Raw genomic sequence first — 25000 nt, 5'->3', positions numbered from 1 at the left:
CTGTGGTGGAGTGTTCTCCTCAAAAACATAATTTCTATCGTGAAATCCACAACACTGAAAAAAATGGCTATCTAAAAATATTTTTTTTGATGCGTTCGGGGAAAAGGTGGACGAGAGAGGGGGGCTAGTTGACCTGAAATCACTTTTGACTATTAAAAAGGGCACTAGACCTTTGAATTTCCAATTTAATGAGCCCTTTTTCAAGTTTCTAGAACAAAGATTTCAATAAAAACTTAGATACCCCTAGGCCACAACTTTTAACCCTTGCCCTGAAGACTCTGGGGGGAGTGTCCTGCTCAAAAGTATAATTTCCTGAACTTTAACTGCGTGGAACAAAATGGCTATCTCAAAATTTTGATTGGATGTGTTTGGGGAAATGCTGGGCGTGGAAGGAGGGTTAGTTGCCTTCCAATCACTTTCGACTATTAAAAAGTGCACTGGCCATTTCAATTTCCAATCTAATGAGCCCTTTTTGAAGCTTCTACGAAAATACTTTTTATAAAATCAAAATGTGCCGCCAGGGTACAGCTAAAAACCTTTGCCCATAGGGCTGTGGGGGAATGTCCTTCTCAAAAAACATATTTGCTATCTAGAAATCCACAGCACTGAACAAAATGGCTATCTAAAATTTTTATTGGATGTGTTTGGAGAAAAGGTAGGCGGGACACGGGGGCTAGTTTCCCTCAAATCACTTTCGACTATTAAAAAGGGCACTAGACCTTTGAATTACCAATCGAATGAGTCCTTTTTCAAGTTTCTAAAACAAAGATGTCAATAAAAATTTATATGCTCCCAGGGCATAACTTATAACCCTTGCCCAGAAGACTGTGGGGGTAGTGTCCTGCTCAAATGTATAATTTGCTGAACTTTAACTGCATGGAACAAAATGGCTATCTCAAAATTTTTATGTGTTTGGGGAAATGGTGGGCTTAGAAGGGGTGTTAGTTGCCTTCCAATTACTTTCGACTATGAAAAAGGGCAGGAGCCATTCCAATTTCTAATCGAATGAGCCCTTTTGAACGTTCCGTGACTACCCGTTCTATAGAAACTTCCTATGCCCCCAGGGCATAACTTACAACCCTTGTCCTGAGGGCTGTGAGGGGATTGTCATCCTCAAAGACCTAATTTACAGAACTTAAAACTACGTTGAATAAATTGGCTATCTTAAAATTTTGATTGGATGTGTTTGGGGAAAAGGTGGGCGTGATAGGGGAGTTATATGCCCTTCAATCGCTTTCGACTATTAAAAGGGCACTAGTCCTTTGAATTTCGAATCGAATGAGTCTTTTTTGAAGTTTCTACAACAAGGCCTTCTATAAAAACCTTATATGCCCCCAAGGCATAACGTAGAATCCTTGCCTCGTGGGTTTTAGGGGAGTGTCATCCTCAAAAACATATTTTCTATCTGGAAAACAACTACGAAGAACAAAATGACTTATCTCAAAATTTTGATTGGATGTATTTTGGGAAACGATGGGCATTGAAAGGGGGGCTGGTTTTCCTCCAATCACTTTTGACTATTAGAAAGGGCAATAGCCCTTTGAATTTCCAATCGAATGAGCCTTTTTTGAAGTTTCTACGACAACGCCTAATATAAAAACCTTATATACCCCCAGGGAATGCTTAAAACCCTTGCCCCGAGGGTTGCAGGGGAGTGTCCTCCTCAAAAACATATTTTCTATCTGGAAATCAACTACGCTGAATAAAAAGGCTATCTCAAAATTTTGACTGGATGTGTTTAGGGGAAGGATGGGCGTGGGGGGGCTAGTTGCCCTAAAATCACTTTCGACTATGAAAAAGGGCACTGGTACTTTGAATTTCCAATCGAATGAGCCTTTTTTGAAGTTTCTACGACAACGCCTTCTATAAAAACCTTGTATGCCCCCAGGGCATAACTTAAAACCCTTGTCCTGAGAGTTGTGGGGGAGCGTCCTTCTCAAAAACATATTTTCTATCTGGAAATCAATTACGCTGAACAAAATGGCTATCTCAAATTTTGATTGGTTGTATTTGGGGGAATGATGGGCGTGGTGGGGGGTGAGTTGCCCTCCAATCACTTTTGACCATTAAAAAGGGTACTAGCCCTTTGAATATCCAATTGAATGAGCCTGTTTTGAAGTTTCTACGACAACGCCTTTTATAAAACCTTTTATGCCCCAGGGCATGGCTTAAAACCCTTGCCCTGAGGGTTATGGGGGAGTTTTCTCCTCAAAAACATACTTTCTATCTGGAAATCAACTACGCTGAACAAAATGGCTATCTCAAAATTTTTATTGGATGTGTTTGGGGGAATGATGGGCGGGGAGGGGGGGGAGGGGGGGCTAGTTGCCCTCCAATCCCTTTCGACTATTAAAAAGGGAACTAGCCACTTCAATTTCCGATCGAATGAGCTCTTTTTGATGTTTCTACGACGTCTCTTTCGATACGAAGTGCCCGGGTATGAAGAAAAACCAAAAAACAACACATTGTGCCCGTATAGTTCTTTACTTAGGCAGCGCTAGCGTGCTGCCTATGATTGATTTTACTACTGTGATTACTACTACTACGGACAGCTCAGTGCAGCATCTAGCTGCCTGAGGGCCAATTAAATATATATGATCCTCCTCTATCTCAATCTATTCAAAGCCAATCTCTTTTCACCCTCCCAGCAAGTTTAGGTTTCCCTTAAATATTTCCTATGGACATCATGACACCCCAACCGGGGAAGAGCTGCCTTTCGTTTGGCCCTAGATGATTGGCCAACAAGGGCCAACTCTTATAATCTGCCATCATTCAGAATATGTCCTAGCCATCTCAAGCTTTCCCACATTAAAGCCCTAGAAAGCGGACTAGAAAGCGGAAGACATAGAGCAGAACTTCCTCCATTTTTTGGAGTTTCATGCTTCAAAATATACCTGACTACTGTGTACACTTTAGCTTCCAATATTTAATCTTGATTCGTGGACTTTTCTTCCAATTCTTCCAAATTTTTTCCAACTGTGAAAATGGGTCTTTGCTCTTCTGTTATTAACAGCTTTACTGCACATAATGTCTTTACGAACAAAACTACTTAGGTAAGTAAAGTCTACCAATTCCATTATCTTCTTACTACATAACATCACGATCTCATCATTTCATATATCTAGGCTTAGTGACTTCCAATATCTTATTTTTGTCCAAGTTTTTAGCCTCAGAGGCATCTGCCAGCTGGATAACGACAGAATTCTCAATGATTTTCAATCTATGGGTTCTCCTGGCAGTTTTTCTGTTTCAATAGATACCCTGGCATGAATTTTCCTGTGCCATATTTTTCTTTACATATAGGTGTTCGCTGTAAATGGAGTTTGTTCCTCTTCCTTATTAGTTCAAAGAAAGGCAAATTTGCAACAATGTTTGTCATTTTAGATAAAAGTAGTTGCTACTTTTTTTATCAATTCAAAAGAAGACCAACTTGTCTCTCAGTGCTTGTCGTTGCATCTAGTAGCAGTAAAGCGCTTTTTAATGTTTTTATTTGATTTCGTTAAACATGCGAATGCAAAATATTTTATTCCACGTTTTCAATTCACATTCCAACCGTGTCTGGCTGTTCCAAATCTTTTGTCAGTCTTCATGAAATCATTGATTGTTGTTGAACTGTCAAACTAAAGCATTACAATAGCATATTATGATGTTTATGAATTAATGGACTCTCTTTTTCACGTCATTGTGTTACATCATGGTACAAAATAGGGAGTAAGGCCTTTGTTTATCAAAACCCTTCAAGATATCTATTTTCGTCTTTAAGTTTGCTTTATTATATACTCTGCATCTAAGACCGACAAGCCTCAATTGACCTACGCTGTTTTCAGTACCCTCCCACTCCAGATGAATTTGTTTATTTTAAGAAAGTTTACCGTCAGTATGCAAGTCACTCCCATTCATTACTTATTTATGGAGTTCTTGATGCACAGTCACCTGCTTCACCGCCTTTCATTCTTGTCAGTTTTAATATTTTGCTCATCTACTATGCATAAAATATTCAGAGTAATGCTATCCAGTAGAGCAGTCAGTTTTTTTATATTGATAAAACCCAAGCCTGTGATGCTTGGCATTGAGTTTTATATCTAAGAATCAAAATTCATTGTTCCTATCTGGAACAAAGGGCCACCAGTGGTCGCTATTTTTGGGAGCAGCATGATTAAATTAGCTGGTCACATTACTCTTCTAAGTCTCTTAATTAGCTCTTTGACAAAGAGTACTCAACGAGTCAAAATAGGGCAAAGTGGACTCTGACTTAGGCTATTGTACAAATTCTCTTCTGGATAAAATAAACTTATAATATCGTACTCTCGGGAGACTTATGAATTCTACAATTTTCTGTTATATGTTATCACCCTGTTGTTATCCATACTGCATTATTTGTATGTTTTGTGTTTCTGGAAATTGTTAACTAATTTGGACAAGTCATGACTTTGTTCCTTTTGTTTCATACAATATCTTTTATGTTCCTCTTGTATGAACCCAAATTGTTATCTTGAAAGAAATTTCAGCATTTTTGATCCCATTGCTGCAGAGGTAAATTATATTTTTGTGCATAATTCTCGTTTATCAAAATTGAACCGTCTTTGGGTATCAATACTAACACTTTGATCAGTTTAAGCTGTAATTTGAATAATGTTTTATGCTTTTGCTCTCTTTTTTTATTAATGCTTCGTTTCTGTTTTCGTATCCTAGTATGACATGTTTTAAATGGGTAAATTACTTTTAATCCAAAGTTCATGTACATATTTCAAAGTCGTTAACTTATAATGATTTTAGCAGATTAGTTCTCATTCTAAATAATTTTAATTGCAAGGTAGACAATAACTGCAGCGGCGTTTGGGAGGGGCGGGGAGACAAAAATGTTTTTTATGTTTTTCTTCACTAGTCCAAAATCGTCCTTTCTCCATGTATACTAATATATTAGAGGCAATTGAAGCAAACCAGTCTTTTTTTATAGGCAATTTAATTGCGTTAGAAGGAGTGGCAACGGTTGTGTAGTCTTGTAGGGGAACAAAAACTTACCATTTATTATATTTATTATTTCAGTTGAAAACACTTTTTCTCTCTCTTGCCATATGTTCGTAAATTGTTACCCATCGGCTGTAGAATTAAAAAACACATACGTATAATGTACAAACCTAGATTAAATAATCCAAGAGCCATCTCAATGATTCCTGAAGCAAAACAAAGAAAGACTGCCACCTCTGGTCCAAATTTTGTTACAGCTGGGTAAATTGATATAGCTAAGAGAGACACAGGAGCAACTGACATGGAGGTTGTTCCACCAAAAATAGCATACATGAATCCACCCATAATCGAGGAATACAAACCATACTGAAACAAAGAATCAATGGACATTCATATTAATCCGTACTTTACTTAATGATTTTCAATTTGAATATTACACTCTATAAAGTTCAACACATTCAATAAATCGGCTTTCACTCCATTTTATGGAATAGATATTATCAATTATCTTTTCTAAGGTATTAAATTAGACTAAGTTATGTATAAACTTTCACACCTTGATATTTTTTTATCACCAGACTAAATGCAAAATTTGTAAACCATAATAATTATTTTTAAGTAAACTATTCAAAAATTTTGAATATGAAATAAAGCTTCAGATTGAAGCTTGGATTAAACTCAATAGACTCTCCAGGAATACTCCTTTTTGTCTTTTAAAGTGTAATAGCTTTCATCCATACATTGTGCTTTGATGCCTTTTTTAAAGTTTTTGTTAACTTTAACGTAAGTAACGTTAATTTCTAAGTAGAGCCTGAATCTATTGACATTACTTACATTAAGGGCAAAATTTTTTGCAAATGATAGGACAATTTTTAGTATCATAGGCAGTGAAATCGCGCTACCTAAGTAAAGGACGATGTGGGCACAATGTATTATTTTTTTCCGGGGTCTTAGACCAAGGAACTTCGTATCGACGAAGTTGTCTTAAAACTTCGAAAAAGGCTCATTCAATTGGAAATTGTAGTGGCTAGTGCACTTTTCAATAGTCGAAAGTGATTTCAGGGCAACTAGCACTACCCCCCACGCCCATCGGTCCCCCAAATACAATCAATCAAAATTTTGAGATAGCCATTTTGTTTAGCGTAGTTGATTTCTAGATAGAAAATATGTTTTTGAGGGGGAAACTCCCCCACAACCCTCAGGGTAAAGATTTTAAGTTATGCTCTGGGGGCATATAAGAAAGATGTTGGCACAATATATTATTTATTTTTTTCCTTTAGAGGAGGGTACTTCATACCGAACAAGTTGTCGTAGAAACTTCGAAAAGGGCTCAGTAAGTTAGAAATTGGAGTGGCTTGTGCCCTTTTTAATAGTCGAAAGTGATTCGAAGGCGACTAACGCCCCTTCCACTCCCACAATTTCCCGAAAAACACCTAATCAAAATTTTGAGATATCAATTTTGTTCAGCGTAGTTGATTTCCAGACATAAATTATGTTTTTGAGGAGGACACTCCCCCACAGCCCTAATGACAAGGGTTGTAGGTTATGCCCTGGGGGGCATATGAGGTTTTTCTAGAAGGCGTTGTCGTAGAAAAAGCTCATTCCATTGGAAACTCAAAATGCTAGTGCCCTTTTTAATAGTCGACAGTGATTGGAGGGCAACTAACCCCCCTGTCACGCCCACCGTTTCCACGATCACATCCAATCAAAATTTGAGATAGCCATTTTATTCAACCTAGTTGTGAGTTCTGGAAATTATGTCTTTGATGATGATCCCCCCCCCCCAAAGCCCTCAGGGCAAGGGTTGTAAGTTATGCCCTGGCGACATATAAGGTTTTTTAGAGAACGTGGTGTCGCAGCAACATCAAAAAGGACTCATTCAATTGGAAATTGAAATGGCTAGTGGCCTTTTTAATAGTTGAAAGTGATAGGAAGGCAACTAACACCCCTTCCAAACCCACCATTTCCCAAAGCACATCCAATAAAAAATTTTGAGATAGCCATTTTGTTCCACGCAGTTGAAAGTTTAGGAAATCATACCTTTGAGCAGGACACTCCCCAACAGTCTTCAGGGCAAGGTTTATAAGTTATGCCCCCTGGGGGCATCTAAGGTTTAAGGTGTGAGGTTATTGAAATCTTTGCCGTAGAAACTAGAAAAAGGGCTCATTCAATTGGAAATTCAAAGGGATGGTGCTCTTTTTAATAGTCAAAAGTGATATGAGGGCAACTAACCCCCCTCTAACGCCCACCTTTTCACCAAACAAATCCAAACTAAATTTTTAGGTAGCCATTTTATTCAACCTAGTTAAAAGTTTTGGAAATTAGGTCTTTAAGGATGACAACACTTCCCACCCTCAGGCCTCAGGGCAAGGGTTGTAAGCTGTGCCCTGGGGGCATATAAGGTTTTTATTGAAAGCGTTGTCGTAAAAACTTCAAAAGCGTTCATCCAATTGGAAATTGAAAGGGTCAGTGCCTTTTTTCATAGTTGATAGTTTTAATACTAAAAACTTAATAACTTTTTTAATAGTAATTGGAGATCAACTAACGCCCCTCTCATACCCACCAGTTTCCCAAATACATCCAGTCAAAATATTGAGATATCCATTTTTTTCAACGTAGTCGAAAGTTCTGGAAATTAGGTCTTTTTGGATGATAACCCCCTAAGGGCCCTCAGTAAAAAAGTTTTAAGCTATGCCCAGGAGGCATATAAGGTGTATATAGAAAGTTGTTGTAGAAATTTCAAAAAGAGCCCATTTGATTGGAAATTGAAATTGCCCTTTTTAATAGTCGAAAGTGAATGGACATGAGAGGGGGGAATTAACCCCCCTCTCACGTCCATCATTTCCCCAAAAACATTTTATAAAAGTTTAGAGATAGCCATTTTGTTAAACGTAGTTGAAATATCTGTAAATTATGTATTTAAGGATGACAAACCCCCCAGAGCCCCCAGGGCAAAGGTTGTAAGTTATACCCTGGGGGAATATAAGGTTTTTATAGATAGAGTTGTCGTAAAACTTCAAAAAGATGCTCATTCAATTGGAAATTGAGAAGGCTAGTGCCCTTTTCAATAGTCAAAAGTGATTGGAGGGTAAATTACCCCCTTCTCGCGCCCACCATTCCTGCAAACACATCCAATCAAAATTTTCAGATAACCATTTGTTCACCGGGGTAGAATTCTGGAAAATAGATCTTTGACAATGACACCCCCCCCCCCAGCCCTCATGGCAAGGGTTGTAAGCTATGCCCTGGGGGCATATAAGGTTTTTATTGAAAGTGTTGTCGTAGAAACTTCAAAAGGGCTCGTTTGATTGGAAATTGAAAGGGCTAGTTCCATTTTAATAGTTGAAATTGATTGGAGAGCGACTAACACTCCTCTCACGCCAACGATTTCCCCAAAGATATCCAATCAAAATTTTGAGATATTAATTTTGTTTAACATAGTTGAAAGTTCTGGAAATTAGGTCTTACAGGATGACAACCACCCTAACAGCCCTTAGGGTAAGGGTTGTAATTTATGCCCTGGGGGCATATAAGGTGTTTATAGACTGCGTTGTCGTTTCAAAAAAGGGATTATTTGATTGGAAATCAAAAGGCTAAGTGCCCTTTTTAATATTTGAAAGTGATTGGAAGGCTTGACATTTTTATAGTACAGATCAAGGTGGGTATAATGTATTATTTTTGTTGTTGTTGTTGTTTAGACCAGGGCACTTCGTATCGAAGGAGTTGTCATGGGAACTTCGAGAAGGGCTCAATCGATTGAAAATACAAAGGGCTGATGGCCTTTTTAATAGTCGAAAGGGATTGAAGGGCAACTAATACCCCTCCCACGCTCACCCTCCTATTTGCCAATTATGTTTAAAAACTAAATGTGGCCTTAAGATTAAATCAAAATGCACTGTGTTAATGCTAATTCCCTATAAGACATCTCAGCAGTATCCCAAGAATGACTGAGGGTCTTATGTTCAAACTTTCGGGGCTACTTCTGTTCTTAAAATTTAACCAAATCAAAATAGCGTAAGTGTATCCATGCTATCAAAGAAAATAAACAGATTTTTGTTTGCGAATGGTATCAAGTTTTTCATTGCACGTCAGCTAGAGGAGGTATGAAACTAAATTAAGCACTACTATTGGTGTTCAGATTTTTAAAAAGGTGTATGATATTAAAAATTGCTGAAAATTTTTCACCAGCCTACAAATAGCTGGCCAAACTATAAAGTCTTAAAGAAACGAAGATTTAAAGTATTATTTTCTTTTCCCCTGAAAAGACTATGTCAATATAAAACGAACAGAAACGAATTAAAAAAAAACTTTTTCCACAAAATGAGTTTTTCAATGAAAAGTAAAGAACGCCATTAAACAAAAAATGAGCAAAAATAAAATAAAAAAATCTACCAAGCGTGAAACTACCACAAATCAGCATCGATGAATAAATGAAACCGAAAACGAACAGAAATTATAATAAACAACTGAGTCAAACTTAAAACGAGGAGAAATTAACATAAATTGGGCTCAAAACCCCTGTGCCTTCCCAAGGCCAGAGCAAAATTTGCATTTTACTGAAAAAAATACAAATGAATGTGCATTGTCAGTTCAATATACATATACTGATATTTAGTAATCAAAATGTTAATATTATTTGATTTATTATAGTTATAAAAGTAAAAACATTTATATTTTTTTTAAGTAAAGTTAAAATTTTGTTCTGGTCCTGGGATGGTATAGGGGTTTTGAGCCCAACTTATGTTAATTTCTGCTCGTTTTTAGTTTGAATCGGTTATTTATTGTAATTTCTGTTCGTTTTGGGTTTCATTTATTTATCGAAGCTGATTTGTTGTAGTTTCACATTTGGTAGCTTATTTGATTTTATATTTACTCATTTTTGTTTATTGGAGTTCTTTACTTTTCTTTGAAAAACTTATTTTGTGGAATTTTTTTTTAAAATTAATATTATTAAATAGCCTTCAGAACAATACAGATGAAGGGTGCGAGAAATTAATTCCTTTAGCTTTCAATCATTTTGAGGAATTTTTTGTTCTGTTTTGCACTAGTATCAAACATGTATTCTAGTATACCAAACGTGCTTAAAGGCGGTATTAAATAAAATTAATGGATAAAAACGCAGAAAAAATCCCAAATGCAAAACATTTTTCTTTAATGATGTAAAAATTATAAAACTGTAGTTTAACATACTTTTTAGCTATGTCACTTTAAAAAGCTCATTTTTATAATGTTATAGAGAAACAGTATAGGTTTAATGAAAGCCACTTTTTAAATTGTTTTAGGCTATGCTGAAGAATAAAAAAACAAATAGAGCTTTGGTTCCACTTCATGAGGAACAATTTTGACTTATTTATGCTCTTCATGGTTACTAGCATGGGGGACAAGGGTTTCATGTCCCCCTGGACATTTGGGACTATAAAGTAATTATAAGGAAACCAAAGGAAAAAGAGCAGAATAGGGAAAACCATGGAAAATATGTATGTTGCCCTGTTGTTGGCTGTCTGCCAGTAAATTTTGATCCTTAATAAGGAAAATACAAGTTTTAATTTGTGACTGGGTGACCCCTTTCCAGTTTTCCACAAATATGTTTTCTATATGATTTGCTAGGAGCAAAAAAAAATCAAATTCTTCATAGTAATAAATGGTAAGTAAATAAAAATCCTTGTCAATAACGAAAGCATAAGAACCTAACTACTGATAACATTCAATTAAAAAATCAGCTTTTTATGTTTATCCTAAATATGTATTTGTTTACTAGTAATTAGTGCAGTTACTAGTACACAAGAAAGATCGTATAATTCTAGAAAACACAAGGAAAACAACTTAATAAGAGGCAATTTTGGTAAAAATGGGCTGTCAACTTTTGCTTGCATTGCCAAAGTACCCATGAGCTGATACTTAAAGCCCCGATAATCAGAAATGTTTTCCCTGAATTGAAAATTGGGAATTTCTGTATTTTTTCTCTGAATAGGTGAGTTTTTGTGGTTTATCATCATTTTTTTCCAGGACTGATTATATTTATCTCGTCGTCAATTTGAAAAATATCTAATTTCTTACAGTTATGACTCATAAAGGCGTCACATATTCTGGATTTTGGTATTCACAATTAAATTAAAAATATTGAGCTAAAAAATTTTATTTGATTTTCCTAATCTTGGTTTTATTTTCCTTATTTGAACAAAATACTTTGATAATGCATTACTTTTTATAAACACTGAGTCTAAAGGCATTAAATATTTTTATTTTGATAACTGGGTCAATACAATCATCCCTGGGGAAAGAAAAAAAAATAAACACGCATCCGTGATCTTTCTTCTGGAGAAAAAAAGGCAAAATTCCATACTTTTGCAGATAGGTGCTTGAAACCTATACAGTAGAGGTCTCTGATACGCTGAATCTGCTACTTTGATTTTCATTGAGATTAATTGACTTCTAGGGGTAGTTTTCCTCTTTTTGAAAAATCGAGAAAATCTTCTCAGTCTCGTAATCTTTGATGGGTAAGATTAAACTTAATGAAATTTAAATATTGAAAATCAGCATAAAAAGTAGATTCTTTTGATATCTATTGATATCAAATTTCTGTTTCTTAGAGTTTTGATTACTATTGAACCAGGTCGCTCCTTACTTACAGTTCGTTACCACAAACTGCTTGTTCGTCTCCTAGTAATGCTCATTAAAACTGATAACCATAGATAAAGAGCGAAATTCCAAGGTAATCTGAAATGGCCCGTTCGAATCGTTGACATAGTTCAAAGCAAGAACCAAACACACTTTGTCGTCTTTTGTTACCGCACGCACGAAGTTATAACGATTCAACAATCTCAGCTCGAATCATACCAAGAAAACTTCGGCAAAGCTAGTAGAGAGCTATCATGAGCTCGTGTCAGGGCTCCTTTTATGGGCATAGAATACTGTCAGGGCTCCTTTTATGGGCATAGAATACTGACAGGGCTCCAAATATGAGCATAGAGTCATTAGGGAGAACACGTGGTTAATGGGGTCAATGACATCTTTTTCCAGGGTCTATTTATTTGATGTTTTTCATGGATGTTTAATGGTTTTTGTCAGTGAGAATTTGAAAAAACAGGAACTTTCTCACTGAGAAAACCATAAACCACGTGATGCTGTCACGAGTCAGAACACCTGTGCTGTCGACCTCAATTCACCTATCGTGAATCAATAATTCCCCTTAGAAGCAACAAATTGATTTTCCCTTTCTTGACAGATCAATCAATCAATGACATCATCTGTCAAATTTTCGCCTAGAAACATTTCTCCAGGAATAGATTCAAAATCATTAATGTCTTTGCCTCGGGAACAGTTCTACTGGTCGAACTCCAAAGGATATTAATAACCAAAGGCCATGGAAACAATTAGGCAAGAAACATCTTAGCGATAAATTGTTTTAGCGCGCGAGAAGGCTTCATATTAATTTGAATTGCGTTAGCACAGAGATGCCAATAACAAAGGAACACGCTGAATTTGCGTTTAGGGATTATTTGGGCGAAACCGTTTTAGACAGGTTATGGAACACGTGTAAGTTTTTGTGCGTGTGTGTAAGTTTTTTTGTGTGTGTGTAAGTTTTTGTGTGATTGTAAGTTTTTGTGTGCATGTAAGTTTTTGCGTGTGTGTGTTATTTTTTTTGTGTTTGTGTTATTTGTTTTGATTCTTATCTATGTATTTTTTATTTATTTGTATTTTTTTTTTTTGTTAGTTTGTGTGTGTGTGTGTGTGTGTGTGTGTGTGTGTAAGTTTGTGTGTGTGTGTGTGTGTGTGTGTTTGTGTGTGTGTAAGTTTTTGTGTGTGTAAGTTTTGGTGTGTGTGTGTAAGTTTTCGTGTGTGTGTGTGTGTAAGTTTTGTGTGTGTGTGTGTGTGAGTTCTTGTGCGTGTGTGTTTGAGTTTTTTTTGTGTTCATGTGTAAGTTTTTGTGTGTGTGTGTGTGTGTGTAAGTTTTTGTGTGTGTGTAAGTTTTGGTGTGTGTGTGTGAGTTTTCGTGTGTGTGTGTGTGTGTGTGTGTAAGTTTTGTGTGTGTGTGTGTGTGTGTAATTATTTTTTATAATTTAAGTGTTTGTGTGCATGTAATTTGTATTGTGATTGTGTAATTTTTTGTGTGTGTGTGTGTGTGTGTAAGTTTGTGTGTGTGTGTAAGTTTGTGTGTGTGTGTGTGTGTAAGTTTTGACGTGTGTGTATAAGTTTTTCGTGTGTGTGTGTGTTATTTTTAGTGTTCCTTTTTTATTTTGTTTGTGTGTTTCTGTTTTTGGGTGTGTGTTTTTTTTTTCGTGTGTGTGTGTGTAAGTTGTTTGTATGTGTGTGTGTGTGTAAGTTTTTGTGTGTGTGTGTGTGTGTGAGTTTTTTGTGTTCATGTGTAAGTTTGTGTGTGTGTGTGTGTGTGTATAAGTTTTTGTGTGTGTGTTAGTTTTGGCGTGTGTGTGTGTGAGAGTTTTCGTGTGTTTGTGTGTGTAAGTTTTGTGTGTGTGTGTAAGTTTTTGTGTGCATGTAAGTTTTTGTGTGCATGTAAGTTTTCGCGTGCATGTGTATGTTTTTGTGTGTGTGTGTGTGTGTGTGTGTAAGTTTTTGTGTGTGTAAGTTTTTTCGTGTGTGTGTTAGTGTTCGTGTGTGTGTGGTTTAGTTTGTGTGTGTGTGTGTGTGTGTGTGTGTGTATTTTTTTGTTCTTGTGTGGGTGAGTTTTTTTTTGTGTTCATTTTTTTTTATTTGTGTGCGTGTGTGTGTGTGTGTGTGTAATCTTGTTTGTGTGTTTAAGTTTTTATGTGTGTGTGCGTGAGTTTTGGTGTTTGTGTGTGTGTGTGTGTTTTGTGTGTGTGTGTGTGTGTGTGTATAATTTTTTATGTGATTGTAAGTTTTTGTGTGATTGTAAGTTTTATTGTGAATGTGTAAGTTTGTGTGTGTGTGTGTGTGTGTGTGTGTGTAATTTTTTGTGTGTGTGTGTGTAAGTTTCATCGTGTGTGTGTAAGTTTTGGTGTGTGTCTGTAAGTTTTCATGTGTGTGTGTGTAAGTTTTTGTGTGTGTGTGTAAGTTTTTGTGCGTGTGTGTAAGTTTTTGTGTGTGTGTAAGTTTTTATGTCGTCTAATGTGAATTTCAACCATTCAGGCTGGTGGACTAAGACCCCAATTCTGAGCTAGTGAATTTCCACCATTCGGACTGGTGGACTAAGACCCTAATTCGGAGTTAGTGAATTTCCACCATTCAGGCTGGTGGACTGAGACCCCAATATTGAGCTAGTGGATTTCCATCATTCAGGCTGGTGGACTAAGACCCCAATTCTGAGCTAGTGAATTTCCACCGTTCAGGCTGGTGGACTGGGACCCTAATACTGAGCTGGTGGACTAAGACCCTAATTTTCCAACTCTTGCATTTCATGACAGAAATTCAAAATGAACAAGCCTTAAATAGCAAACTAGTCATCCCAAACTATTGGTTTCAGACAACAAACACCAATGATGGACTAAGAATCCTAGCTCTGAAAAGTTCAAATAGCAAACTACACATCCCAAATCGTAATTTTCTGACAACACACACCTATGAGAGGCTATGAAACCTAGCTAATAAAAGCCGGAAATAGCAAATTAACCATCTAAAATCACAAGTTTCAGACAGCACTCATCTATGAACGGCTAAGAAATCCAGCTCGGAAAAGTAAAAAAATAGCAACCCACACATCCCAAATCATAGGTTTCAGACAACACATACCTATGAAAGACTAAGAAATCTAGCTTAGAAAAGCCCGAAATAGTAATTTACATATCCCAAATCCTGGGTTTCAGACAACACTCACCTAAGAACGGCTAAGAAACCTAGCTCAGAAAAGTCAAAAATAGCCAACTAGTCACCCCAAACTATAGGTTTCAAACAACAAACACCTATGAAAGGCTAAGAAATTCAGCTCAGAAAAGTCAAAAGTAGCAATCCACCCATCCCAAATCATAGGTTTCAGACAACACACACCTATGAAAGACTAACAAATCCCACTCAGAAAAGCCCGAAATAGTAATTTACATATCCCAAATCATAGGTTTCAGACATCATTCACCTATGAAAGACTAAGAAACCTTAGCTCATAAAAGCCTGAAATAGATAAACTACTCATCCAAAAATAGATTTTTAATAAAAAACACGACTTTTAATTAATATTAATAATTTATATTTTATTTAAAAATATAAATCGACAAATAAAAAATAATAATTTTAATAAAAAACAAACATATGAAAAGATAATAAATCTAGCTAATAAAAGCCAAAAATAGCAAACCACTCATCCCAATCATAGGTTTCAGTAAACACACACCTAGGAAAGGCTAATAAATCCAGCTAAGAAAATTCAAAAATAGCAAACTACGTATACCAAATCATAGGTTTCAGTCAACACAAACCAACGAAAGACTAAGAAACCTAGCTCAGAAAATTCGAAAATAGCAAACTACTCATCCCAAACTATAGGTTTCAGACAACATTCACCTACGAAATACTAGAAAACCTTAGCTCAGAAAAGCCTGAAATAGCAAACTACACATCCCAAATCATAATTTTCTGACAACAAATACCTATGAAAGGCTAAGAAACCTAGCTCAGAAAAGTCGAAAATAGCAAACTACACATCCCAAATCATAGGTTTCAGACATCACACACCTATGAAAGACTAAGAAATCCAACTCAGAAAAGCCCGAAATAGTAATTTACATATCCCAAATCATAAGTTTCAGACAGCATTCACCTACGAAATACTAAGAAACCTTAGCTCAGAAAAGTCTGAAATAGCCAACTACTCATCCCAAACTCGAAGTTTCAGACAACAAACACCTATGAGTGACTAAGAATCCTAGCTATGAAAAGTCCAAAAATCAAACTATACCTCCCAAATCATAATTTTCTGAAAGGACACACCTATGAAAGGCTAAGAAATCTAGCTCAGAAAAGTCAAAAATAGCAAATTAACCATCCCAAATCATAGGTTTCAGTCAACACACACCAACGAAAGACTAAGAAACCTAGCTCAGAAAAGTCAAAAATAGCAAACTATTCATCCCAAACTATTGGTTTCAGACAACATTCACCTACGAAATACTAGAAAACCTTAGCTCAGAAAAGCCTGAAATAGCAAACTATACATCCCAAATCATAATTTTCTGACAACGCATACCTATGAAAGGCTAAGAAATCCAGCTCAGAAAAGTCGAAAATAGCAAACTACACATCCCAAATCATAGGTTTCAGACACCACACACCTATGAAAGACTAAGAAATCCAACTCAGAAAAGTCCAAAAAGCAAACTACATATCCCAAATCATAAGTTTCACTCACCACACACCAACGAAAGGCTATGAAACCTAGCTCATAAAAGCCTGAAATAGCAAACTACTCATCCCAAAGTATTGGTTTCAGTCAACACACACCTACGAATGGCTAAGAAATCCTGCTCAGAAAAGCCTGAACTAGCAAACTACACATCCCAAATCATAGATTTCAGACAACACACATCAACGAAAGACGGGGGCTCGGGGAGAGCCGTTGAGGGTGGGTGGGTCCCTTGTGGTCCGGTGGTCCGTGGGGAGCGCGGGGGGGCCGTGGGGGACCGGGGGATGGGCTTTGGGGTCCGGGGTTGGCCTGGGGGGGTCTGGGTGGGCTTTTGGGTGCCTGGGGGACATTTGGGAACCGGTGGAGGGCCTTTGGGGCACCGGTGGCCCTTTGGGAGCCCGGGGGACCTTTGGGGACCATTGGAGGGCCTTTGGGTCAGTTGGGGGCCGGTGGAGGACCTTTGGGACCCCGTTGGTCCTTTGGGAGCTCGATGGGCCTTTGGGGGGCCCAGAGATGGTCTTTGGGGGTCTGGGTGGGCCTTTGGGGGCGCCGGGGGCCCTTTGGGAGCTGGGGGGGCTTTTGAGGACCGGGGGCTTCCTTCGGGGTTGGGGTAGGAGGATTGGAACCCTTTGGGGTTGGGTTAGAGGACCTCACAACACTGTTCAAATGAAACTTGTGTATTATAACGACCACAGAGTTTCACCTTTAAATTCTCTTCTAAAATCTCTTCAAAAATCTTCTTTTAAAATGTCTCTATCTGTTTCTCCGAAATAGTTCCATAACCTGTCTAAAACACTTTCGCCCAAATAATCCCTAAACGCAAATTCAGCGTGTTCCTTTGTTATTGGCATCTCTGTGCTAACGCATTTCAAATTAATATGAAACCTTCTCGCGCGCTAAAACAATTCATCGCTAAGATGTTTCTTGCCTAATTGTTTCCATGGCCTGGGGTTATTAATATCCTTTGGAGTTCGACCAGTAGAACTGTTCCCGAGGCAAAGACATTAATGATTTTGGATCTATTCCTGGAGAAATGTTTCTAGGCGAAAATTTTTAAAGTCTGACAGATGATGTCATTGATTGATTGATCTGTCAAGAAAGGGAAAATTAATTTGTTGCTTCTAAGGGGAATTATTGATTCACGATAGGTGAATTGAGGTCGACAGCACAGGTGTTCTGACTCGTGACAGCATCACGTGGTTTATGGTTTTCTCAGTGAGAAAGTTCCTGTTTTTTCAAATTCTCACTGACAAAAACCATTAAACATCCATGAAAAACATCAAATAAATAGACCCTGGAAAAAGATGTCATTGACCCCATTAACCACGTGTTCTCCCTAATGACTCTATGCTCATATTTGGAGCCCTGTCAGTATTCTATGCCCATAAAAGGAGCCCTGACAGTATTCTATGCCCATAAAAGGAGCCCTGACACGAGCTCATGATAGCTCTCTACTAAAGCTGTTAAGAAAAAAACCAAAGGAGTAGCAAACACATTCAGTGAATTTGCTACTTTTCCAGATATCAACTTAGAAAAGTTAGTCTCGGATCGGGCTTCTCTTGCCCCCGTCGTGGATAGCACACAAAAAGATCTAAAACATCTCCAAAGTGGTCTGAGCAATGAAATTGAACAAAAAGTCCGTGATAACTTGAGCACGGTTCCTCCTTCATGTCTCAACTCTGCTGTTGCAGAAGACATAGTTGGCAAAACTCACGATGCGATCCTGCTTGAATACTCGGCTAAATTCAGCTCTTTTGAAAAAATGTTATCTGGGCTCAAAATCCAAAATAGATCCCTGGAGGATAGGATTGAAGTGATTCAACTGAAAATGGATGATATGGACCGAAAAAGAAGATTCGATACGGTTATTTTCAGTAATTTAAAACAAACTCAATGAGTCAGCGTTGAGACGGCAGTAAAATAAATTATCGGAGACATAATGGGACTACCGGATATTGCAAATTCGTATATACTGAACGTTCTTCAATTCCAATCTTCATTCAGTCCGGAGAGTTGTAACATCTCCCGTTGGCGTTGTATTTCGTAATCAGGAGGTTGCGAAACCCATTTTCCTGGCGAAGTCGAGCATTTCCTGTGCTAATGACATTATCGGTCAAGGACCCTAGGCTTAATGTTTGCATTTATTCGTGCTATTTTTTTCAGGTTTTTTCATTTTCTTATTTCTCTTCTTTATATCCTTTTCAGCCTAAATGTACATTTCTCTTATTGTTTTTGTTTTCCTCTTTATATTTGTTCTCCTTGATCTTCACTCTGTACGGTTAGTTCGTGCTAGGGTCTCATGATCGTTTAAAAAAAATTTGAAGAAAATAGGCTAGTTCTGGATGATGTATTGGCAGACGTTTCATTTGATGGATCAGAATGGAAAGACGGACTAGCAAAATGTTCAAAAGATAGTGCTTACGTTGAACATGGGAGTGTTTCTCAATGGGATTCTAAAAAAGGCGATTCTTTACTTTTTTGGAACTGTAAAGAGTTTCGATCCACCAAATGTTCACTCCTGTCGGCAATGATCTGTCTTAAATCCCAACCTTTGTTTGTAGGCCAATGGGAAACTTGTTTAACTGACGCGAATTTGAATGTAATGGATTTTTCTGTTCCAGGGTATATAGTTGAATATGAAGGTCGTTCTCTTATGCAGCTTTGATTGGCACAAGCAGCTTTGATTAGAAATGAAGTGGATTATAATGTAAGAGATAACCTTTCGCTCTGGCTTGAAGGTAAAGTTGAACCTCTGTTTCTTGAAACAAGGTCGTCAAGCTCGTAAAATTTGATAATGGGAATAGTATATAAAGTACCATCATTCTCAGATAATGATTTCACGGAAGTTTTGAAAGTGTTTTGTCTTAAGTTAAAAGAGAAAATAAAAAGACAGTTATAATGGGTTATTTTAATATTGATCTATTGAATCCAGATGGCCGAGTTGATTTCCTTAACATAATGTTGCCGTCTTATTTCTACCCTTTAGTATCAATTCCCACGAGAATAACGCAGTCTTCGGCAACTCTAATAGATAATATTTTTGTCGATGACCAATTATTAAAAGATTATTCAGCTGACGTTAGTAGTGGGGGTGCTGAGGTTTCAAACGCATCCCTAGGGACTACTCGTTTCTTCCATAGTTTCAAGAACAATGTTTAATGGCGATTTTTCTTTTTTGGTAACCAGGTGTCGCAATTTTAGGAAAAATTCCCGCCCTGACAAGATTTACAGAATTTAAATTTTATGTTATATGACTACTTGGAATGTGGTCCGTATAATACACAAACTTAAATAATAAGTGAAGCTCTTAACCACTTCACCTGTTTCTAGGTGAAATTCCTGCCCAGGTAAGATTTGTCATGTCCAAACAAGATTTGTCATCACATAAAGAAAGAACACCTAACACAAACGGGTTTTTTACAGGCCAAATGAAGACACTGAAAAAACACAAAACGAATATTTCGAGAGGAAAAACGCCTCTCTTCTTCAGCGCGAAACGAAACGACATATCAATACAAGCTAAAAAATTAATAGAATTAAAACCAACTACCTAACAACAATAAAATGGAGTTATTCGCCAATATCCACGATTTTCACGAAATCCAAAAAAACCTGTACTGCCGTTAACGGATTCTAGCGGACAACTGACAAAGAGAAGGAAACCATTTCATTCCCTCAGAAAAACAAAAAGAACCAGCAATTAGATAAGTTGGAGAATCATGTGGTATTATTTCGGATTTTAATTAATGCATTTCTGGCAGACACCCTTTGAGAACTAAGGGGTTGTTCACGTGTTTGATTATATGACTGAGAAAGTGGTTAAAAATTTATTTCAGGGATTACTAAAGTATCGGATTCTCTTTTGAGAAAAACAGAAATATGACTCGTTTATTCTTACATCACCAGAATCTCTGTTTAAAGCTAGACCTAAATGCTGATATTTATAAATTTCAAAAGCTTCTCTGTAGTGCTGGACAATACCTTTGTCATGTGAAATAAGGCTAGCTCGATTAAACAAAATAGTATGGTCTGGTTTTTCAAAAATGTGCTCTGCAAGGGCAGAGTCAAAATTTTCTGTTTTTTCCCGCTTTTTAAGTGTATTATTAATTGAAATAGAGTGCTTAGTTAATCTATCCGTTAGTCACTGATTAGTTCTTCCAATATACCAAAGACCACACGAACAAGGAATTCTGTAGACACCGGATTTTTAATCAACACCGTAACTTTTAATCTGTAGTTTAAGCCACAATGACTTTACATGCCGCTTAGGACCCAACCTGAAAAGACAATTTCGCTTTTTAAGAATTTATAGTTTGGCCTGCTATTTGTATGTTGGAGAAAATTTTTTAACAATTTTTAGCAACATACATCCTCTTAAAAATCTGGACACAAATAGTAGTGTTTAATTTAGTTTCATACCTATTCTAGTTGACCTGAAAAGGAAAATTTGATACCATATGCAATAAAATCTGTTTACTTTCTTTGATAGCTCGGATACACTTATGCTATTTTGATTTGGTTAAATTTTAAGAGCAGAAGCAACCCCAAAAGTTTGAACATAATACCCTCAGTCGTTCCCGAGGAAAAGGCTGAGTTTTGCAAATTGATTATTGTTACTTTGTTTACTTTGATACTTGGATTTACTGATTTACTGGGCAAGAGTGTAAGCTATACAAGCCCTCCCTCCCTAGTGACCTTTTTTCCAAAGTTAATCCGATCAAAATTTTGAAAAAAAAAACAAAAACACTTTCCCCAAAGACATCCGGTCAAAATTTTGAGATAGCCATTTTTAAAAAAATAGTCCAAAGGCAAAATAATTATGCTTCCAAGGTTGATCTGTTTTATCTGTGTCTATTGTATTATAATATTGTGTGAGAAGTAGGACGGGAAAATGCTAAGGGCTGAGTTCTAGCGAGAAGTAGAATGACGAGTTTCTAAAGACCTATATTCATAGGAGCTCGGGCAGCATTTATAAGCTCCCTTTCCATCACAGAATCGGCTGACCTCTTCTAGACAAGATGCTAAAAGTTTGAACATAATACCCTCAGTCGTTCTTGGGATACTGCTGAGATGTCTTATTGGGAATAAGCAGTAACACAGTGCATTTTGATTTAATGCATTTTGATTAAAAAAAAAACATTTTTTTTATATATTGATTGGATTTGTTTGGAGAAAAAAAGGGCTTCATAGGGGGGTTAGTTGCCTTCAAATAACTTTCGACTATTAAAAAGGGCACTAGCCCTTTGAATTTCCAATCGAATGAGCCTGTTTTGAAGTTTCTGCAACAACGAATTTCTATAAAAACCTTATAAACCCCCAGGGCATAACTTAAAACCCTTGCCCTGAGGGTTGTGGGGGAGTGTCTGCCTCAAAAATATATGTTCTATCTGGAAATCAACTAGGCTGAACAAAATGGCTATCTAAAATGGCTTTAAAATATTGATTGGATGTGTCTGGAGAAAAGATGGGCGTGAGAGGAGGGTTAGTTGCCTTCAAGTTACTTTCGACTATTATAAAGGGCACTAGCCCTTTGAATTTCCAATCGATTCTTTTTCAAGTTTCTACGACAAAGATTTCAATAAAAACCTTATATAACCCGAGGGTATAACTTATAACCCCTCCCCTGAAGACTGCGGGGGGAGTGTCCTGCTCAAAGGTATAATTTCCTGAACTTTGAACTGTGTGGAACAAAATGGCTATTTCAAAATCTTTATTGGATTTGTTTGGGGAAATGGTTGGCGTGGAAAGGGTGTTAGTTGCTTTCCAATCATTTTCGACTATTAAAAAGGGCACTAGCCATTTCAATTTCCAACCAAATGAGCCCTTTTTGAAGTTTCTACGACAACGCGTTATAGAAATACCTTATAGGCCCCCTGGGCATAATTTACAAACCTTGCCCTGAGGGAGGGTTTTTATCCTAAAAGACCTACTTTCTGGAACTTAAAACTACGTTGAATAAAATGGCTATCTCAAAATTTTGAGTACATGTGTTTGGGGGAAAGGTGGGCGTGAGATGCGGGTTAGTTGCCCTCTAATCACTTTCGACTATTTAAAAGGGCACTAGCCCTTTGAATTTCAAATCGAATAAATATTTTATAAAGTTTCTACGTCAACGCCTTCTATAAAAACCTTATATGCCCCCAGAGAATAACTTACAACCCTTGCCCTAAGGGCTTGCCCTTAGGGGGACCGTCCTCAAAAACATAATTTTTATCAGGAAATCAAATACGCTGGACAAAATGGCTATTTCAAAATTTTGAGTGAATGTGTTTCGGGAAATGGTGGGCGTGGAAGGGATGTTAGTTAACTTCCAATCACTTTCAACTATTAGAAAGGGCACAGGCCACTCCAATTTCCAATTGAATGAGCGCTTTTCGAAGTTTCTACGACGACTTCTTCGATACGAAGTGCCTGCTCTAAAGAAAAAAATTAATAAATAATACATTGTGCAAACATCGTTCTTATATGCCCCCAGGGCATAACTCAAAACCCTTACCCTGAGGAGTGTGGGGAATGTCCTCATCTTTACTCAGTCCCATTTTCTTGTTTCGTTCTCGAGTGTCCCCGTTCTTTACTTTGGCAGCGCGATCACGCTGCCTATGATTTATGCAACAACTTTCTATATAAGCCTTATTTGCCCTCAGGGCATAACTTAAAACCCTTGCACTGAGGGCTCTGAGGGGCTTATCTTCCTAAAAGACCTAGTTTCCAGAACGTTCACCTTCGTTGAACAAAATGGATATCTCAAAACTTTGATTGGATGTGTTTTGGAAAGTGGCGGGCGTCAGAGGGGCGTTAGTCGCTCTCCAATCACTTTCAACTATTAAAAAAGACACTAGCCTTTTCAATTTCCAATTGAATGAATTCTTTTGAAGTTTCTACGACAACACTTTCAAAAAAACTTTATATGCCCCAGGATATAACTTACAGCCCTTGCACTGAGGGCTCTGAGGGGGTTATCATTCTAAAAGACCTAATTTCCAGAACTTTCAACTACTTTCAACAAAATGGATGTCTCAAAATTTTAATTCGATGTGTTTGGGAAAATGGTGAGCATGAGAGGGGCGTTAGTCGCTCTCCAATCACTTTAAACTATTAAAAAAGGCAGTAGCCCTTTCAATTTTCAATTCAACTAGCCCTTTTTAAGTTTCAATGTCAAAGCTTTCAATAAAAACTTTATATGCCCCCAGGGCAAAACTTACAACCCTTGCCCTGAGGACTGTGGGGGGAGGGGTTGTGAACCTTAAAGACCTAATTTTCAAAACTTTCAACTACGTGGAATAAAATAGCACTCTAAAAATTTTTATTAGATATGTTTTGGGAAAATGTGGGCGTGAGAGGGGGGTTTGTTGCCCAGAAATCGCTTTCGATACTTAAAAGGGGCACTAGCCCTTTGAGTTTCAAATCGAATGAGCCCTATTTCAAGTTTCTAAGACAAAGGTTTAAATATAAACCTTATATTCCCCCAGGGCAGAACTTATGATCCTTGCCCTAAGGGTTGTTGGGGAGTTTCCTCTTCAAAAATTTGTTTTATATCCGGAAATCAACTACGCTGAACAAAATGGCTATCTCAAATTTTTTATTGGATGTGTTTGGGGGAATGATGATTTTGGGAGAGGGGGGGATAGTTGCCCTCCAATCACTTTCGACCATTAAAAAAGGCACCAGCCCTTTAATTTCCAATCGAATTAGCTTTTTTGAAGTTTCTACGACAACGCCTTCTTTAAAAACCTCATATGCCCCAAGGACATAACTTACAACCCTTGCCCTGACGGTTTTGGGGGACTGTCCCCCTCAAAAACGTATTTCCTATCTTGAATGCCACTACGTGGAACAAAATGGCTAATTCAAACTTGTTATTGTTTGTGTTGAGGGAATAATGGGCGTGGGGCGGGGGTGGTTGCCCTCCAATCACTTTCGACTATTAAAAAGGGCACTAGTTCTTTGAATTTCCAATCGTATGAACATTTTTTGAAGTGTCTATGACAACTCCTTCTATTAAAACCTTATATGCCCCCAGGGTATAACTTAAAAGCCTTGCCCTGAGGGTTTTGGGGGAGTGTCCTCCTCAAAGATATATTTTCTATATGGAAAGCAACTGCGCTAAACAAAATGATTATCTCAAAATTTTGATTGGATGTGTTTGGGGGAATGATTGGCGTGGAGGGGGGGGGGCTAGATGCCCTCTAATCACTTTCGACTATTAAAAATGGTACTAGCCCTTTGAATTTCCAATCGAATGAGCCTGTTTTGAAGTTCTTACGACAACGCCTTCATTAAAAGGCGTAAGGCCTAAGGGCCTTCTATAAAAACCTTACATGCCCCCAGGGCATGACTTAAACCCTTGCTCTAAGGGTTGTGGGGGAGTGTCCTCCTCAAAAACATATTTTCTATCTGGAAATCAAATACGCTTAAAAAATGGCTATCTCAAAATTTTGATTGGATGTTATTGGGGGAATGATGGGCGTGGGGGGGACTAGTTGCCATCCAATCACTTTCGACTATTAAAAAGGGCACTAGCTCTTTGAATTTCCAATTGAATAAGCATTTTTTGAAGTTTCTATGACAACGCCTTTTATAAGAACAACGCCTTACATGTCCCCAGGGCATAACTTAAAACCCTTGCCCTGAGGGTTGTGGGGTGTGTCACAACCACATATTTTCTATGTGGAAATCAACTACGCTGAACAAAATGGTTATCTCAAAATTTTGATTGGATGT

At 37.4% G+C, this 25000-nt stretch overlaps 1 protein-coding gene across 1 annotated transcript in view; it reads right to left on the bottom strand.

Annotated features, from left to right (window-relative positions):
- The window catches only part of LOC148938772 (sodium-independent sulfate anion transporter-like), a 298556-nt gene that overhangs the window by 220669 nt on the left and 52887 nt on the right, over window positions 1–25000 (bottom strand). The window contains exon 4 of the mRNA XM_089107548.1: window positions 5139–5334. Within this exon, the coding sequence (XP_088963674.1) occupies window positions 5139–5334 (196 nt within the window). The remainder of the gene's footprint in view (window positions 1–5138; window positions 5335–25000) is intronic.

Source organism: Artemia sp. Qi Xiang Cuo, unplaced genomic scaffold, assembly GCF_049724085.1.
Source record: "Artemia sp. Qi Xiang Cuo unplaced genomic scaffold, ASM4972408v1 HiC_scaffold_2923, whole genome shotgun sequence".
In the NCBI taxonomy this organism is placed as follows: Eukaryota; Metazoa; Arthropoda; class Branchiopoda; order Anostraca; family Artemiidae; genus Artemia; species Artemia sp. Qi Xiang Cuo.
This window is presented reverse-complemented; position numbering and strand designations above follow the sequence as displayed.